Source organism: Neofelis nebulosa, chromosome 3, assembly GCF_028018385.1.
Source record: "Neofelis nebulosa isolate mNeoNeb1 chromosome 3, mNeoNeb1.pri, whole genome shotgun sequence".
In the NCBI taxonomy this organism is placed as follows: Eukaryota; Metazoa; Chordata; class Mammalia; order Carnivora; family Felidae; genus Neofelis; species Neofelis nebulosa.
The window spans coordinates 203,746,805-203,758,859 of NC_080784.1; the positions used below are offsets into that span (position 1 = coordinate 203,746,805).

Genomic DNA, 12,055 nt, shown 5'->3' on the forward strand with positions numbered 1-12,055 from the left:
GACGGATGGAACGAAAGGCCCTTTCGCCATCTGTGACGGGCCCAGCCCCACCCCACACCACAGGGAGACAATTCGGGGCGAGGGGCACCCTGGAAGGTGGGTCTGGGCGGGCACTCGGGTCACCCGGACGTCCCTGGGTCCCACATAGATACTCGTGCAGCGACTCGCCGACCCGGGGTCAGACCCGGCCCCCCTGCTTGTCGAGCGGGACTTCCACCCTGCGGGCCCCCCCTCACCTCGCCAGGGGCGGCTCCTCGGACCCCAGGATCGTCTTGTCCAACGACCGGCCAGCCCCGCAGCTGGGGCCGTCTCCTGCCCGTGCCAGCCCTTCCTTAGGCAGGACCAGGTCAAGGAGAGCTCTGGGGGCAGGAGCCGGCCACCTGGCGGGGGCGGGGCTTGGTCGGCTCCATCTGCGGCTCAGACTGGGCGCGTGCACCCGCGGGGGGCATCCCTGCCTCTCTGCACCGCTGCGAGCCGGCCTCGGGCTGTCACTCTCATTCAGGTCCCGGCTGGCGGCCGTCTTCCTTCCTCCAAACAGACATGGGGCCATCCCACCCACGTGCGGAGCCCCGGACGTGCCCCACAGCTCCCTCTTCTCCACAGGACGCGGGGGGACCCTCCGGTCTCTCCAGCCGCTGGTCTAGACTCACCTTCCACCTCGCCACCCCCGCCTTCCCGTGTCCTCACAGCTGCCTGCCTTGGCCGGAGCGGCCCCTGTTCTCCCTCTCCACCCTCCGCTCCTGCCGCTGCCTCCGACGGCGACGTCCTTCCTTTGCCTCGCTCCTTGCCGAACTCCTGTTTAAACACCACGGCCTGGCTCAAGTACCCACCCTCCTGCACACCCTCCCCACCGTCTCAAAGGCCGCCACACCTTTCCTGGAGATGCCGGACGTCTCCACGCGGCCCTGCACTCGCCGGGGACGTCCCGGCTGACTGTGGACGTGAGCGAGCCCCCGAGAGCAAGACACGTCCGATTCGTAACCTGGCCCGGAGCCCGGCACTCAGCAGGTGCACAAGGGTTTCTTCAGTTCGGGTCTGTAGACTACGAACCACTTAAAAACACAACAGCTCAGGCTCTTTCATGAAAGAGGGTCCTTGCAGATGGAAACAAAGCACAGCCCCTACCTGCTCCTCCCCTGCTCCTTCTCCACCCCCCGCCCCACCATGGAGACCGCCCGCAACTCGCCCTGTTCCCGGCTGCTCTGCAAACCGAGCGAGCGAGACCCGGAGGCTGGCTGGACGAGTACCGCTTTATTGATAACACACAAATGAGGCACGCCGGAGGGCGCCAGTCCGTGCGCTACACCGTGTAAAACAGTAGAAAAATCAGTTAGTAAAGCAGAAAATTCAAGTGATTTACTACAATATGGAGCAAACGGCCTGAAAACTGGTATCTCCATTGGCAGTTTCCACTGATAAAAGTTCTTACTTCATGAATTAAATACATTGAGAAATACAGTGAAAATCTATTTACAATCATTTAAAATGGGCACCGGTGACATATTTAATTAAAAAAAAATCTTTGATGCTTCGAGTTTGTTTTTTTCAAAGAGAATTTTAAATATGACTTTAGTTGTTTTTTTTTTTTAAAAATACAGTAGGAAATAATTACAATCTTAATATGAAAACATTTTACAACTTATAGCCGTGGTCAATTAATGCTAAATATGATGCAAAAGTTGGTGTGAAAATTTAAAGTCACTGCTTCCCTTCTCACTAGAAATCAAATACAAAGATTATTTCATTGAAAACACCTTTGGTCCCTAAGAATCACGATCTGACGATCCCATGTTGAAAATACCTTCCATGGCGACAGCTCGGAACGCCTGGGGACACGTGCCCGCTGCAGGAAAGGGGACTTTTTCTGGAAGATCGCAGCTGGAACTGGTTCACAAAAGATGGGGCGGCGGAATCGAGGGAGCCCGGCGACCCCTGGGGCGCAGCCACCTGCCTTCGCCCCGGACACGCCGCCTGGGGGCGCTCGCGGGAGAGGCTGAGCCCGCCTCTGGGCACGCGGTGTCGTTCCCCGTCACGTCTTCACAGTATCAACCCGGCCCTCCACGGGGACAGCAAGCAGCCAGCAATGACAACAGGAACAAAGAGTAATTGCTCTCTTTAAAACGACACGACAGACTTAAAATTTTTCCCATTAAAAAATTATCTTAGAAAAAAAAAAAAAGAGGGCAGCCACAGTGGGCCATGGGAGCGATGCCGCCTTGCCCCTCGGCAGGTCCTGTCACACGCCTCAGCCGGCAGACCGAGTGCACGGCCAGGTGTGTGGCCAAGATGAGGCTTCCAGCCAGAGGGCACGCGGGGACGGTCGCCATTCCCTTCTGGACAGAAAAGATGTGACCACAGACAAATGGGTCCTGCCCGAAACACCCATGCTGCCCCCAGGTTGATCCCCTTGCAAAGCTGCACACAGGTTCCAGACTGTGGCTGTGAGTGAACAAGTCTGAGTCTCCTTCCTGGGCGCGGCCTTCAGGCCTGAGGGCACAGACCGCTCCAAACAGACTTGACAAAAGGTAAATCCGCAAACCATTCGGGTAGTTTGTTGAAACGCAAGCGGGGGAGATCAGGCTTGGCAACACAGAGGTGTGCGGATGAACGGGATGGCGGGGGGGGGGGGGGGGGGGGGGGGGGCGGGGGGGCGGGGAACAGGTTCACACCACGGCGTGAAAGGTCACCCAGAGAAGACTCCAGAAAGCTCCACGGCCATCTGGACTGCTCCCCAGACCCACACTGGTTACCCTGTGGTGGAACCTTCCAGACGCCCGGCAAGGGTGTGGCCAGCTTGCAGGGCCTTGCCCAACCCTCTACGGACTCTGAACAAAGGAAAAGTGACCTTCCCACCTGTGCCCACACCAGGTGACCATTTTCTGCCCACCTGTGCCCACACTGAGGTGACCATCTGCTTCTGTGCAAAAGGCTGGTGGGTGACTTTCAAACATTACAAACACAGGAGGCAGGAGGGGATTTTGAAGGTGGATGACATGTGACCAGAGGCAGCGCCTGGAGACTGACGGTGTGGCTTCAAGTACGAATGGAAGTGGCCCGTCACCCTCAGAGCTGGTCCCATCTGCGAGCCCAGCGCGTGCCTCCCACTTTGGGTCAGGGCCCCGTCATGGTCTGGCCATCACTCCATGAACAGGACCGTCTGTTACGGCTCGGGTGATGTCTCCAGTGGGACGTGACCGGCACCCACGCAGCGAGGGACCCTCAGCCCGCTGCACACGTCACCTGGCCGGGCAGGGCCCGAGCCCTGGGGTGCTTGGGGAAGGTGGCAAAATGACATCACTGTCAGGATCCTGACAAGATGGCTAATGTGTGTCTAATATATACAGACATAAATTAAAAACTCTATTTATTGAACATATACAAATAAATAACTTAATTTGAAGCAAATCCCTTCACCTAACTTTCTGACCAAATCTAAAGACATCGAGGGGAACGCACAGCAAAGGAGCCCAATGTCAGCAGACTTGCTCTCCGCGCGACCCCCACAGGTGGCTCCGCGGGACGCAGGACCCGCCTGAGCCTGTTGGCCCCTTTAAAGGGTTCGTGGCTGTGAAAGCGAATTTAAAACCTGGCGTTTTAGACACCAGTTTTGTTCGTCAGGAGCGTGAGGACCAGGGTCCGAGTCCTAGTCCAGGCTCTGGCTCCAACGGGCTGTGTTCTTGGGCAAACTCATGGGGATGAGGGTTAGCACCGCCTGGGGTCTCCCCGGCTGTGCTGTCCACGGTCGGGCGCACAGTCTGCACACTTTCCCTCCTGATGGCCCTAACCGGGCAGCTGTCTCGGGCAAAGTCGGCTGTCAAGCAGAGAGGCCCCAGCGCCTTACGCTGAGAAATTTTACTGGACCGGAAGGCAGCAAAAATCTACGGTGGATCACACTTTTTGCTTTTACAGAAAATCAGTTTCATAGAAGGAAGGCAAGGCGGTCCAGCTTCCCACACGGACGACAGCAGTGCTGGGAAGATGGGCCCTGAGGTCTTGGGGGCATTCCCCCTCGATGTCCCAGGGGGTCGAATGGGCTGGGTGCTGGGGAGATATGTCTCCACCTGCTAACGGGTGACGGGGGCCCTGAGGGCCAGGCCAGGCGACAGCTGTGTCTCCGCTCGGCCCAGCTCCACAGCTCACACTCCCTGCTGTGAACTGTCTCGCTAAGGTCACAGGCAGCCTCAGGACCCCTAAGAAGAAAGGGCGGTGGGAGCCGTGGCGGAGCCCAGGACAGGCTATGCGGGCGCCTGGGGGAAAAGCAGGGGAGACCGCTTCTTGTCTGCGGTTCCCGTATTTGGTGGGGAACCCGCGGCGGACGGAAGCCTTGCTCCGCCGCGGCTCCACATGGTGCAGGAAACGACCTCCACGCGTGTGTGACGCGTGCCCCCGAATCTGTCTGCAGAGGGGTCCTGGGGTGACCGACTTTTATTCCATCGGTAGCTGCACCCCCCATTACTGAGGATTCCTGAGAGGGTCCCTCTGGAGACACAGCAGATTACCTGGCTCTTAGAAACGCCACACGGGTGCAGGGACCCGACCCCGGCCCGCGGGCCTGGGAGCAGCCCAGTGCCCCTGCGCTCCGGGTGTGCATGCGGGAGGCAGGGCCGTGCTCTCGTCCTGCACGAGGATGCTCTGGTTCTGTGGCCGGGCGGCTTCCAGAACCTGCTTCTCTCACGGGACTGGCCCGTCTGTAAGTGGAGGTTTCACTGTAATCCCGCGAGGCACCTGCGGGCTCTGAGTGGCAGGCAGGGTCGGGACAGCGGGGAAGGGGACAAGGACACACATTGGTGAGCAGCAGAGACACTCCGCTGCCTTTCAAAAGCAGTACAAATAATTAATAAAATATGGTACAGAACCTCTGAAGAACCCTTAGAGCTAAGTGCAACACGTGATAAAAGGAGAATCTTTTTAAAGTTTAAAAAGAATGGCAGCTTTTCACGTCATGGTGACAAAAGCCTTTGTCCAGAAAAAAGACGGTAAAAGGGGAAAGATGCTTCACAGCACAGATGCATCATGTGCCCGCCTCCAGTGACGAGGGGGACGGGCGCGTGGGGAGGGACGCGGAGACCCCGGCCGAGGCGCAGACGGGTAGGGCGGTGCCCCTGCCCACGCCGGCCGCACTCACCCGCGAGGGCCCGGCGCTCCCGGAACCCGGGAAAGGGGTGCAGCTCCCCGTTCGCCACGGGGCTCCTTCCCGTCCTCTCTGCTCTTTGGCAAGTGGAGGCGGAAGCCAAAGTGTTACCAGGAAGTCTCTTTAAGGGGGACGTGAACAGTAGCGAGAGTGCGCGCGGGCGGGCGTGGGCGCTGGCGTCGGGGCTCGGTCACAAACCCTCGCGTCCTGTGCCGCGGCCACGCAGGCGGGGCGTCCTGCCGTGCTCTACGTCCCGTTCTTCAGCTCCCATTCCTAAGTGTGGCGAGAGGAAGGCACAGGTCACGGTGGCCGGGGCCAGGAGGCAGGGCTGCGCCCCGGGGACGCAGGCCGCCTGCAGTGTGGGGACCGGCACGGCGGGGAGAATGGCCGTCCCACCCGGGAGTCAGACGCACGCGAGGGGCCGCCAGGAGGTGCAGGGAGGGGGCGTGTGTGGGCGCGGGGCCGGGGGCCGAGCGGGGCGGCCGCGCTCCATCCCCCACGCCCCGGGGGGCAGCGCTGGCCGACGTGCACGCCCGACTCCTGCTGGACTAACGGGGCTTGTTCACTGCGCACCTGCGCACATCGCATGAAACGGGGGATTTCTCACCTTTTCTGGGGTCGAAAGTCGAAGCTTAGTTACAGTTAAAAGCACAGCTTTGGCCAACGTGCCGGAAACAGAAGCAAAACCGAGCCGCCCTCACGCCCAGGAAACCACGTGTGGGCACGGTCAGGCAGGCTGTGCAGACAGAGGACCGGCCTCCAGTGCGGCCTCCCTCGGCCCTTCTGCTGCTTCCCCGAGACGGCCACGTGGGCAGGTGTGTCCACCGTGAAAGCCAGGAGGCCGCGTTCTGCCCCCCCACTTCCCGCCACACCGCTGCGGCTCACGATGTGCCCCGGGGCTGTGCAGGGTTTAGAGAGAAGACGGGTGTGCGTGTTGTCCACAGAAGCTGCCACGTGTCTCCCCGACAAGTTTAGCAAAGGTAATGCAATCGCCAGGCGCGGGTCACAGTGGCCAAAGCCAGGAGGGACAGAGAGAGCTGCACGAACACACCGAAGCAGGACAAGGTGGGAAGGGAGACCACAGCCCTGCAGGCCCTCGCTGGAGAGTGTGCGGAGAGGTCGGGCGCCACTGTGAAGCAGCCCGGCACCCGCCACCTCCGGACGGGTTTGCCTGTGGAGGCTCCAAAGGCACGCTGAGGCCATGGCACCAGGCTTCCAGAACACCCGTCAGCGTGCAGGTTTCCTGACGGAGCCGGGGGGAGCACCGGGCCTGGAGCTGAAAGCCCATGACAGGTGCCTCCCACCATCCGGGTTCCCATCGGGACCCAGAAGTCACTTAAGGGATGCCATCTGGGCTAACCCCTCCCGTGCCCAGAACGAGCCGACTGTCCTGGTCCTCAGAAAGGGGCTGGGGTGGGCCCCTGAGAGCACGCGTGTGATGCCCCTAAGTGTGGATTACTGTTCCCAAAGCCCCTGGCCCTGACCCCGGCCATGAGGCCCCTGTCCCCTCCCAGGGATCCCGGGAAACCCCTGTGCGACCCCCCTCCCTCAGTGAGGGACCCGCAAGCAGGGACAGCGGCTCCCCTCTGTGGGCCTGGGCTGGCCTCAGTGCTGCCACCCATCTGAACCGGCCGAGGTCACGGAGAAGCGGCAGGAGCTGCCGTCCCCAAGCCGGGGGGCTGCCGGGCGCCCCCGGGGCATACAGCTGGATGGGGGGCTGCCGCGGCTCAGTGGTAAATCTGATTTCTTCCACAGGAGAGAAACAAAATAGCTGCCACACTCTTACTGCACGGCTCACCTACAAACAACTAGCGGGACCAGGGGGGCCGGCTCTGTGCGCTCCCCGGGGGGGCTAACGGGCACACGGCAGGGACACCTCTCAACAGTCAAGCGTGTGCCAGGAAGGACGTGCCCGCAGCCACAGCCGCCAGCACCCACCGTGGGCACCCAGAGGGCCGCTCTCACCCACACACAGCCACCTCTCAGAAGACACTGCATCTCTAGCCAGGTCGGGCAGGTTCTCACAGCGACGAAGGGCCCAGAGGCGGCAAAGGGAGGCTGCCCGCCTCCACACGCGTCAGAGCAAATTACATGCATCTGATGAATTAAGGTAATTACTCCCAGCCCGACTTCTCTGCATGCCACGCTTGCGGTCACCGCAGTCAAGAACCGTTCACTTTGACAAACTATAACGGATTTAACATTTTCTGAGAGTTTTCGGTCTAGCATCCCAGCTTGTCAGGGCCGATCCCAGACAGGAGACTGGAGAGCACAGGTGGGCACAGGGGTTCACCCTGTGCCCCCAGCACCACCGGCAAGGCAGTGGGGCAGCCTGGACTCTGAGGACCGGAGGTCACCTGGTCCAGTCCCCACCCCAGGTCCGCCCAGAGCCACAGTTGCTAGGGACACCAGCTGGTCGGTGCCCTGAGCTAGGTTCTGGGGCTCTTGGCCTTTGAAAAGGAGGAGGACCCTGAAGGAGGCCCTGGCTGTGGGGATAACGGCGAGGTCCTTGGAGCACCCCCCCCCCCCACCTGTCCCTCCCACAGCAGCCAGCACACCCTGGGGCGGATGCCTCTGCACACGGGAGGGCGGAGCTCACCTTGGCCTTCCGCAGCACGTGCCCGCGGCAGGGGGAGCTCCCGGTAGGCTGGCTCTTCCGCAGCACGGCCGCGCTGTTCACCGGCACCGGGCCCTCGGCATCGCTGGTCTCGCAGCTGGACATGGGTGAGCTCTCCAGAGTCCGATGCCTAAAAACTGGAGACTGTCAACGCAGAGAGAAGGCCCCTCGTGAGGTATGGTTTCCAGGCCATCAGCATTTTCCAGCAGGAGAATCATTCATTTAAATTTTTTAACATTTATTTATTTTTGAGAGACAGAGAGAAAGAGAGAGAGAGAGACAGAGCACAAGTGGGGGAGGGGCAGAGAGAGATGGAGACACGGAATCCGAAGCAGGCTCCAGGCTCTGAGCTGTCAGCACAGAGCCTGACACGGGGCTTGAACACACGAACGGTGAGATCACGGCCTGAGCCAAAGTCAGATGCTCAACTGACTGAGCCACCCGGGCACCCCGAGAATTGTTCATTTTAAAGAAAACACATGGGTTTTGGAAACAGGCAGAGACAACAATGACAATGGCCCTGCATGGTGAGCACCCGGTTCTGAGAGCACCTTCAAAACGCCATTTCAGACGGGACGACTGGTCGAGCTGGGCAGCTGTCCATTTGCACGGTGCTTTGTACCTTCAGAGAGCTCTGCGTGCCACCGGGCAGTGAAAGTCACTGTGACCGTGGCTGGTGGCAGCGCAGAGCTCCCTGGAGTGACCCCAGCCCGGGTAATCCTGCAGCCCATACAGCTTGTGGACACCAAAGGAAGACGTCTTCTTTTTTTTTTTTAATTTTTTTTTTCAACGTTTTTTATTTATTTTTGGGACAGAGAGAGACAGAGCATGAACGGGGGAGGGGCAGAGAGAGAGGGAGACACAGAATCGGAAACAGGCTCCAGGCTCCGAGCCATCAGCCCAGAGCCCGACGCGGGGCTCGAACTCACGGACTGCGAGATCGTGACCTGGCTGAAGTCGGACGCTCAACCGACTGCGCCACCCAGGCGCCCCAGGAAGACATCTTCTGAAACGCTTAGCATGTGACCAAATGTGCCTACAATTGGCAGCACCCCGCCCCCCCCCCACAAGGACACAGGCTGCTCCCTGGGGAAGAGGACTGGTGGGGAGCAGTGCCCACCCCGATGGGGGCCCAGGACCAAGCTCTCCATCATGGCGGCATAACACATGGTCGCATGCTGCTTGGGTCATACGGCACGCCACTGAGTAGAACACTGCTTCAATCACCACTCAGTTGGGTCACTTGGAACCCCCTACGGGGGCTGCTGGCCCTGGATGCCAAGCAGCTAGCTGTACCCATGTTCCGGTTCACTTGGACATGCTTTTCAAAGGCCATGCTGGCCAGGAGGGAGTGGGGGACAGAATGGTTGGTAAGGAGAGAGTAACACCATCTCTCCCTGGGAGAGGCCAAGCTGGGTCCGTAAGGCAGCCCGTGATGCTCCTCTGGGACATCTGTCCCATGAGCCGCATTCCCAGGACAAGGTCCGGGCGGGTAGAGCCGGGAGCTGCCAGTGCCGGGACTGATGACAGCACCAAGGTCCAAGGAGAGACCTCCCGAGGGAGGACGTGGCCGGGCCCTGTGGGCTGGATGGGGAGGCTCAAACAGACCAGTCCTGAGCCTTCCCAAGGACAGGCTTGGCTTTGTGAGCCCCAAAGGAGAAGAGTTGATAAATGGGGGCCAAGATGGGGACTCTTGGTTGGGGGGGGGGGTGCAGGGTCACCGCTAGAGAGAGGAGGAACCCCCGGGGGGATGCGGGGTTTCAGCTGTGCCATACATCCGTAAAGACATCAGTCTTCCCCGCGGGTCCACCCCAGTGCTGAGGGGAGGGGCAGGGGGCTTCACCCAGGCTCCACATTTTGCCAGGAAGTTTGGAAAGAGGGACAGAAAGGAGCCCTGGGAAGCGGGGCAGGTGGTGGGGGGGGGGGGGGGTCACAGGCTCCCGCAGAGAAGGAGGCACCGCATTCAGGGCTCCCCGCTGGCCACGTGTGCTCGGGGCGGGGGGGGGGGGGTCACTTCACTTCTCTGGGTCCCACGTTCCTCGACCGTAAAACGGAAGTAGTGACATCAGACTCTGAGAGTCATCTGGACCCGACAGAATAGTTATGAGAAGGATGCTGGTAGCTTCTCAGTGACTATGAGTCCCAGAGAGTGAACAGGAAGCCCCTGAAGGCACTAATTTGTGTTTCGAAAGTTCTTTCCCCTCGTCCTGTCAGATTTGACAAGGGTTCTGCCCCCCGCAACTTGGCGGGATCCCCAGCATGTGCTGGACGCTTCATGAAAACCTGCTACGTGGGATTGAGATTTCTAGCTACTGAGCTGGAATCCAATCAGGACGTGTTTGGAAAGAGATAAAGAGAGCTGTGTTCCATGACCGGATCCAGGAAAGCAGAAGAGGGGGGCTGCTGTGTCCTAAGATGACGGGATCCGGGAAGGGAGAGGAGGGGGGCTGCTGTGTCCACCATGCTTACACAAAGAGGGGAAAACGTGAGGCCAGTGGCTCAGAGCACAGCCGGGAACCCATCCAGAGCTGGCATGTGGCTGAGTGCTCGCTGGGCTGGCAGGGACTTTACCTGTGGGCTCGACGTCCCTGATCGGGGCTCGATGGCCAGGCCCAGGGTGACCCCGCCGGCCAGGGCCTTCTTCAGGCTCTCCTTGACCTCCGTGAGTTCCAGCTCCAGGTTGACGCGCTCGGCCTCCTTCTGCTTACACTCCTCCTCCAGCCGTTTCAGCTTGCCTTCCAGAACCGCCTGCGGCTTCCTGCCTGCAAGCCCACGGACACGCTGTCGCTCCGGCCAACAGATGGCACACGCCGCTGCCCTTCGCGCGAGCTCTGCACAGCGCTGTGGGCCAAGCGGCCCTGACCTGGGTTCCCTTCTACAAAACTCAAGTTCAGCTGTTCGCTAAAAGAACAGCGACCATTTCCAACCGCTCTGCTTTCCTGCAGCTGGGAGACTGTGGCCCTGGAGGCCGGAGGCCTGGATTCCCACAAATCCCAGAATTCTGGGCCCAGGCCTCAGCGTACTCACTTCAACATATGGGACTCAGGGCAGATGCCTGCAGGGGTGCCGCTGGCTTGGAGAGTCTGGAGGTTGTCCTGTCCCAATTTCCCCCCCCCCCCCGCCCCCGTGATTCCTGGGCCTTCTCTCCTCCCGGAGGATCCACGATAAAGCTTTCACCCCCACAGAATAGGCACCTGTCGCTTCAAGGTGCATTTACTGGACTCACTTTATTTGAAATGTGTCCCACGGACATAAGGCGGCTGGGAACGTACCCACTGCACGTGCAGGAAAACTGATCCCAAGGGTTACCCGGCTCGCCTGTGTGGCCCTGGCCTGGTGTCACCGCGTGGGAGCTGGGCTAACCTGTCTGCATCTTTGCGACCCTGCAAGCTTGAAACAACAGAAGGAAGAAATCCTCCTTCTGTCTTGTGGGCCTGGAGGCTCCCACCCAGGTCTCTGACTTAGCATTCGGTTCCCCGCAGGCAGGCGGCCGGCTGCCACGTCCGGCCCCTCCTGCGGGTTAGCTCTCACTTGCTCAGCCTGTATCTAACCTCCCAGTCTTTAAACTCCAAAAGCGCTTCCTGTCCCAACACTCATTTAGGCCCCGAAGTCCGGAAAGGCTGGACCGAAAGGCTGGAAAGGCTGATGAACTGTTTCACGTATAGGTACGCCAAGGCCTCCCTGCAGGTGAGCCGTGTGAAAGCAGGCGTCTCCCCTTCGGACCCCCGGGTCCTCTGCTCCACCCCGAGGCCAGCAAAACCGAAACCTAAAGCGTGAATCTTGCCCCAGGGTAAGAACCAGTCTTGAGCTGAGGCGACCTACACCAAACAGTTCCATCCGCACAACCACGAACCCCATATTCCTTGCCCCTGCCAGCAAGAACAAACCTGCCTGATCCAGAGACACCCCTCTCTCTGGTCCTGACTCGGTTCTCCAACAACGGCCATTGGGGCGTGTTTCCACTATCCTGGCCTGTTTCCCTGTTCCCTTCCAGGAGTTCAGACGCTGTCTCTTCTCGGGGCACCAAGGGTTCCTTCTACCTCTTGCTTGGGCTCCTGAACCGTACCTGTCCCCGTGGACTGTTCTCCTGCCAGCAGCCCCAACTGCTTCATCATACACATGACTTGAAACTGCTGAGCCCCGCCTGTCCCGCGGACAGTCTCTGCTGCCAGCACCTGAAGAGGGGACAGCTCCCGGCGGCCCCACCCACCGGCCCCGGAGAGCGGGCGGGCGAGCAGGCTGAGGGGCGGCCCTGGCCTCCTCTTGCCTGTTCTGCGGTGCCACCCTGGGCTTACCAGCACGGAGAC

The 12,055-nt window shown here is 60.2% G+C and overlaps 1 protein-coding gene across 6 annotated transcripts in view; it reads right to left on the bottom strand.

Annotated features, from left to right (window-relative positions):
* Positions 1–1,236: 1,236 nt before the first annotated feature.
* AFAP1 (actin filament associated protein 1) overlaps positions 1,237–12,055 on the bottom strand; it is a 146,512-nt gene continuing 135,693 nt past the window's right edge. For all 6 annotated transcript variants that reach the window (XM_058723175.1, XM_058723173.1, XM_058723171.1 and 3 more), the window contains 3 exons: positions 10,320–10,510; positions 7,731–7,892; positions 1,237–5,404 (listed from right to left, as the gene is read on the bottom strand). In XM_058723175.1, the coding sequence (XP_058579158.1) occupies positions 5,378–5,404; positions 7,731–7,892; positions 10,320–10,510 (380 nt within the window). In that variant the 3' untranslated portion in view covers positions 1,237–5,377. The remainder of the gene's footprint in view (positions 5,405–7,730; positions 7,893–10,319; positions 10,511–12,055) is intronic.